The 7,101-nt window shown below is 41.6% G+C and overlaps 1 protein-coding gene across 1 annotated transcript in view; it reads left to right on the top strand.

The window, feature by feature from the left end:
• The first annotated feature begins 6,040 nt into the window (after nucleotides 1–6,040).
• Nucleotides 6,041–7,101, top strand: part of LOC139419526 (cell adhesion molecule DSCAML1-like) — a 132,901-nt gene continuing 131,840 nt past the window's right edge. The window contains exon 1 of the mRNA XM_071169487.1: nucleotides 6,041–6,117. Coding sequence (XP_071025588.1) covers nucleotides 6,075–6,117 — 43 coding nt within the window. The 5' untranslated portion in view covers nucleotides 6,041–6,074. The remainder of the gene's footprint in view (nucleotides 6,118–7,101) is intronic.

The raw sequence follows: 7,101 nt of genomic DNA, 5'->3' as shown, positions 1-7,101 counted from the left end.
GAAAAAAAAACACCTCCCGTACAAGTGTTTCACACATACAGTATAAACATACACACATTGTCTTACTACACTCGGTCCATGGTTCGATGGTTTGTCTTGTTTTTGTCTCGTCTACAGGCCTGTGAACACCGCTGAACCTTGAAACAAGGTAATGTAATGGTGTATTGACTGAGACAACCAGACCAACATAGCCTATATAATAGGCTTTAAAGTTCAGACACATTATACCCTGACTGGTCATGTGAGCTATTATCAATATCTAAATGTGTTCTTATATTTTTTGTTCCAGACATTGACCAGAGACAGCCATGATTGGACCCAGGGACATCCCTATGACATCAAAACCTTGGCAAGATGAGGGATCACTATATATTTGTATTTTACTAATGGAGGAACAATATGAAGAGTGATGGGTGGTGACTGTCACATTACAATAATATAAAATTAGCATTAATAAAACATTTGTTTTCCATTGTTTGTTTCATTTGGTGACGTTGAGGATTGAGGCAAGGTCAATCAAAGTGATCTAGGCCTACTCCAGAATGGTATTTAGCCCTCTGGACACATAATACTGGTCCTCCATTCAGCATATGGCTTATTTATACATTTGAACCAGAGCAATGCATATTGGTGGACAAACAACAATTATGGTCCAGGTGCAATAGAGATTTTAAACACAGGGTGGCAGCAATAACGCATTAATTCAAACGGTCTCTCAGATACCAAGGCTAGGCACAGACGCCAAATAGAAACTCCAAGCTGGTCAATGCCAGTCCCAAGAAGCAAGTTATGCATATTCCAAATTGTTATAAAACATTCTAAAGTTAAAGTAGTCACACGGATGGTCTGTGTCAGGATCTGTTGCAATGGTAAAATTGCAAATCACAACGAACAAACCTGAATTGAAAACATTCAAATAACTCTCCCCTCCCCCACTCCTTCACAAGAAGGCTAGAGACTCGACCTGAGACAGGTAGACACAGTGGCATTTAAATCATTTTGACATTTTCTTTAAAAAGCAACCAATTTTGGCAACATCTCAACCACTGACTAGCCTAGGCGCATTGATATTGGCTATCCCACTTCAACCCCTAGAGGGGTTCCATTTGAATTGCATTGGAAAGAAGACTATTCGCCTATTCTGTTAAGCAACATTTGGCCCAGTAACAGCTATACTGTTAAGCAACATTTGGCCTAGTAACTAAGCTATTCTGTTAAGCAGGTAAACAGGTTAAGCAACATTTGGCCTAGTAACAGCTATACTGTTGAGCAACATTTGGCCTAGTAACAGCTATTCTGTTAAGCAACATTTGCCCTAGTAACTAACAGCTATTCTGGTAAGCAGGTAAACAGGTTAAGCAACATTTGGCCTAGTAACAGCTATACTGTTAAGCAACATTTGGCCTAGTAACAGCTATTATGTTAAGCAACATTTGGCCTAGTAACAGCTATTCTGTTAAGCAACATTTGGCCTAGTAACAGCTATACTGTTAAGCAACATTTGGCCTAGTAACAGCTATTCTGTTAAGCAGCATTTGGCCTAGTAACAGCTATACTGTTAAGCAACATTTGGCCTAGTAACAGCTTGTCTAATTTCAGGTTAAATCTACAGGGATTTATAAATAAGGTCACCATTTCATTCAAAGCAAATTTGCAAACCTTAACCATATAGCAGATTTTGTTTAGGAAAAAATGTAACTGAGTTATTGGGAAAAATAGCTGTTTAGTTTTAACTTTAGGCCTACAGAATGTATTATATCCATACTAACCTGAAGTAGCAGACATAAAAGAAAAGCCTGAAATTAGATACCTTACATGCTGGTCATGAGGAGAACAGAAAAAAAAACTATCGGGGAGATTCTCTTCTGCACTGTTCAACCAATCCAGTAAATGTGGAGGAGGAGTTAAGATGTCGCCTTGTTAACACGGAGGTATACGTTAACATCCAAAACCAGAATACCGGTCACAGGCTCTCTTCCCATTTCACCTGAAACCGGAATATCCTGTTGTTGGGAACTCGGCAGAGGCTATGCCCATACTGATTCATTGATGATGTTGCTGTATAGTGTAGGCCTTGCTAAACCTTGTTCACCAGACACTTCTGCCCACACGAGATTAGGCCTACTGTATGTGAGGGTGTGGCAGTTTGTGGAGCAGAGGTAGAGGACACTAGACATAGATAGGAGAAGCTGGTTTGATGAGGTGGGATAAAGTTGAATGATTAATCTCCCTGCCAGATGTTATTAGAGTGTAGCTTCGAGTCTGTTGTTATTGTCAGGTATAGGATGAGGTGAAGATCATATAGAGACAGTTGAAGTCGGAAGTTTACATACACCTTAGCCAAATATTTAAACTCAGTTTTTCACAATTCCTGACATTTAATCCCAGTAAGAATTCCATGTCTTAAGTCAGTTAGGATCACCACTTCATTTTAAGAATGTGAAATGACAGAATAATAGTAGAGAGAATTATTTATTTCAGCTTTTATTTCTTTCATCACATTCCCGGTGGGTCAGAAGTTTACATACACTCAATTAGTATTTGGTAGAATTGCCTTTAAATTGTTTAACTTGGGTCAAACGTTTCAAGTAGCCTTCCACAAGCTTCCCACAATAAATTGGGTGAATTTTGTCTCATTCCTCCTGACAGAGCTGGTGTAACCGAGTCAGGTTTGTAGGCCCTTGCTCGCACACGCTTTTTCAGGTCTGCCCACAAATGTTCTATAGGATTGAGGTCAGGGCTTTGTGATGGCCGCTCCAATACCCTGACTTTGTTGTCCTTAAACCATTTTGCCACAAGTTTGGAGTGTGCTTGGGGTCATTATCCATTTGGAAGACCCATTTGCTACCAAGCTTTAACTTCCTGACTGATGTCTTGAGATGTTGCTTCAATATATCCACATAATTTTCCTCCCTCATGATGACATCTATTTTTATAAGTGCAGCAGTCCCTCCTGCAGCAAAGCACCCCCACAACATGATGCTGCCAACCCGTGCTTCACAGTTGGGATGGTATTCTTCGGCTTGCAAGCCTCCCCGGTTTTCCTCCAAACATAACGATGGTCATCATGGCCAAACAGTTCTATTTTTGTTTCATCAGACCAGAGGACATTTCTCCAAAAAGTACGATCTTTGTCCGCATGTGCAGTTACAAACCGTAGTAGGACTTTATGCCGGTTTTGGAGCAGTGGCTTGTTCCTTGCTGAGCAGCCCTTCAAGTTATGTCGATATAGGACTTGTTTTACTGTGGATATAGATACCTTTGTACCCGTTTCCTCCAGCATCTTCACAAGGTCCTTTGCTGTTGTTCTGTGATTGATTTTCACTTTTCGCACCAAAGTATGTTCATCTCTAGGAGACAGAACACGTCTCCTTCCTGAGTGGTATGACGGCTGCGTGGTCCCATGGTGTTTATACTTGCGTAATATTGCTTGTACAGATGAAAGTGATACCTTCAGGCGTTTGGAAATTGCTCCCAAGGATGAACCAGACTTGTGGAGGTCTACAATCTTTTTTTGGAGGTCTTGGCTGATTTATTTTGATTTTCCCATGATGTCAAGCAAAGAGGCACTGAGCTTGAAGGTAGGCCTTGAAATACATCCACAGGTACACCTCCAATTGACTCAAATTATGTCAATTAGCCTATCAGAAGATTCTAAAGCTATTACATAATTTTCTGGAGTTTTCCAAGCTGTTTAAAGGCACAGTCAACTTCTGACCAACTGGAATTGTGATACAGTGAATTATAAGTGAAATAATCTGTCTGAAAACATTGTTGGAAAAACTAATTGTGTCATGCACAAAGTAGATGTCCTAACCGACTTGCCAAAACTATTATTTGTTAACAACAAATTTGTGGAGTGGTTGAAAAACAAGTTTAAATGACTCCAACCTAAGTGTATGTAAACTTCCGACTTCAACTGTAGGTGTGGAAAAAGCAGGCCACAGCAACGATGGCCGCTCCCAGTGTAACGTTTTTTTTCCTGGGAAGGAGAGGACCAAAATGCAGCGTGGTTAGTGTTCAACATATTTAATAACGACGATAAATGAGAACACTACAAAATACAAAACAACAAAAGTGAAAACCGAACCAGTCCTATCTGGTGCAATGACACAAAGACAGAAGACAATCACCCACAAAATATACCCACAGAACATGGCTGCCTAAATATGGTTCCCAATCAGAGACAACGACAGACAGCTGCCTCTAATTGAGAACCAATCTAGGCAACCATAGACATACAAAACTACCTAGAAAGGAAACAGCACCATAAACATACAAAACCCCTAGACCAGACAAAACACATAAATCCCCCATGTCACACCCTGACCTAACCAAAATAATAAAGAAAACTAAGATAACTAAGGCCAGTGCGTGACACCCAGTGCAGACAGGCTTATGGGACAGGCTGACAAAGCATGTTCATCAGTGAGACTGCTCTGTGCTCGGCTAATTATTCTTGAGTAAATAAGTCATCATGGAGCTGATAAAACACACACTCTCTCTCTCTCCCTCTGTGAGAAATATACTCTGTGAGGCACAGTCAGTCACACACACACACACATTTTGTAACACTTTTATTCCATGTCAGATCACACACACACACACTCTTATTTTCACACATGCGCACGCACACACACAGACACAGCTCCAGTTGTAGGCATGCACCTTACTGAAAACTCTACTGCACCTCCTCTGCACCTGTATTATTTTCAACAGAGAACATAACATGAGGTTTCCAGTCCAACCCTGAGTGGGGGTCATTGGCCACTGAGCCTACTTAGACTGGAGTGTCCTTCATTGGTCATCTGTCATTATTAGCATATTGGTCCTACAATGGCAAGAGTTCAGTGTAATCAATCATTTGGATAAAACATTTTTTACCTTTATTTAACTAGGCAAGTTAGTTAAGAACTGTCTAACACAGACGATTCTGGGCCAATTGTGTGCCACCCTATGGGGCTCCCAATCACAGCTGGTTGTGATACAGCCTGGAATCTAACCAGAGTGTCTGTAGTGACACCTCTAGCTTTGAGATGCAGTGGCTTAGACTGGTGCCACTCGGGAGCCAGCAAGTCCATATATGGGGTTGGGGTGATATGGTAAAAAACAAAATAATAAAAAATGTAGGCTATTGGTCTGTGTGTAATCGTTCCGTTGGCTCACCCAAACAGAGGACAGCAAATCCTGATCTCAAAAGGGATCTTTCAAGTCTCTCCATCTCTCTCTTGCTCTCTCTCTCTCTGTTTATGTATGTATGTATGTGTGTGTGTGTGTATGTGTGTGTGTGTGTGTGTGTGTGTGTGTGTGTGTGTGTGTGTGTGTGTGTGTGTGTGTGTGTGTGTGTGTGTGTGTGTGTGTGTGTGTGTGTGTGTGTGAGCGCGCTGGAGAAAGAGCCTTACACATACATGCATGCATTGTGCGCGTACTCCGTGGTCGGGGAGAGGAAAGAGAAGATAGATGTGCTTCCAATTTAAGTCACTAATGCGACTCATTAGTCATATATCCTGCAATATATCCAGCAATCCCTCAGCGACTGAGTGAATCCACAAATAAACACACAAGTAATATTGTTGATTATAGGGATTTAGTCTCCAATGGTATCTGGAGTCCATAGCCAGAGAAACAGGCTGTTTAGTCCGTGTGGCACACAGGTGGGCACGCTCACCTGCGTGTCAGAGTCTGACAGCAGACATCCACCTGTCGTCGTCAAACCGGTGCACCCTCCCTCCTTTCCAATGATAAATGACCGAATGTCCACTCCTCAACTCAACTCAACCCTCGGCCGGCTCAGCGGTTCAATTTGACGCGTAACCATCGTTCCGCGGTGTCTCATGAGAATAGGAGGGAGGCTTCGCGTGTATAATAGTCAGTCACATCGAGGGGAGGGGACGTGGGCGGGTCTCACAGGCGCTTCTCATTTCCCCGCGATGGTTATCCGGGCAGCAGGGCTGGAGAGACCGCCGGGGAGCATAGTCGCCAGTCCAGCACGGAGACTCGCCTGGCCAAAGACTGCGCCGCACACTCGCCAGGATTGCCAAACATTCCTGAAAAATATACCTGCTATTTATGGCATGTGGCTTGTAACTTTACTCCTGCTGTACTCTCTCCAGGAAGGTAAGAAACACTGTTTTTATTTATTATCTTTTTTTAAACTAAATCCAGTGAGTGTCTTACTTATTCTATCCTGATTAAAATCCGTACTGCAATATGTACCAATAATTGTAAAGAAACAACAGATGTAGCAGGAAAAAATAACTGAATTGATGTAGCCTATCAATGGAATCCATGAAATTAGGAGAGATCGGATTTGAAAAGGGTGTAAATTACTTTGTCTACAAAATCCATATTATTGTAACGGTGCAGGTAGAGGTGTTTTAGGTGTGAAGTACCCTACATGTTTTGTTGATTGCTGTGTGGCGGTGTGCACGGGTCCAAGATGCCGCAAACGGTGCTGATAGCACGGTTTGTTTTCGCATTATTCCAGCGAGAGTTATGAATATGTAAAATGGCTGGATAGGAAGAACGAACGAGGTGGGAGAGAGAGAGAAATTAAGAAAGGGATTGAAATGCCTGATTTTGTCGACTTTTTGAGCGGTCAAAACTTGAATGGGCACTGGCACATGCAGTGCGAAGTATTTGTTTAAAATCTATGCTTATCATTTATTTCATTGTTAATCTTTTTTTAAATATAATTTGCTGTGATTATTTGACTTATTGGTGTCGTTTTGTGGGTCTGTCTGTGAATGTGTTTTTAGCGCTTGGCTATGGACTCAGCCGTAATGTTCTGGAGGGGTAGTGCGGGGATTTTTGGGAGGTGATTTTGATGAGATTTTTGGCAAGAGTCCCTGTCTGGCGATGAGTAGGCTAGTTGCCATGTTGAAAAATGAAGTAACAAATGAAGAGCTTCTTCCACATAAATTATGCACCCAAATTAATGACCACATAATGAAAATACAATTACCCTTTTCAAAATGTCCTCTTTTATTTTGTGGACATTATGAGTAAAATGTTGGTTAGGCCTATATGATTTCTCTTATAAAGTGCTTTCTGTTTTGAAGGGGAAAATCCTTGTTCAATATGGCTGAAAATCACCGACCC

The sequence above is a fragment of the Oncorhynchus clarkii genome, chromosome 10 (assembly GCF_045791955.1).
Source record: "Oncorhynchus clarkii lewisi isolate Uvic-CL-2024 chromosome 10, UVic_Ocla_1.0, whole genome shotgun sequence".
Classification (NCBI taxonomy): Eukaryota; Metazoa; Chordata; class Actinopteri; order Salmoniformes; family Salmonidae; genus Oncorhynchus; species Oncorhynchus clarkii.
The sequence above is the reverse complement of the archived record's forward strand: the minus strand, read 5'-3'. Positions and strand labels throughout refer to the sequence as shown.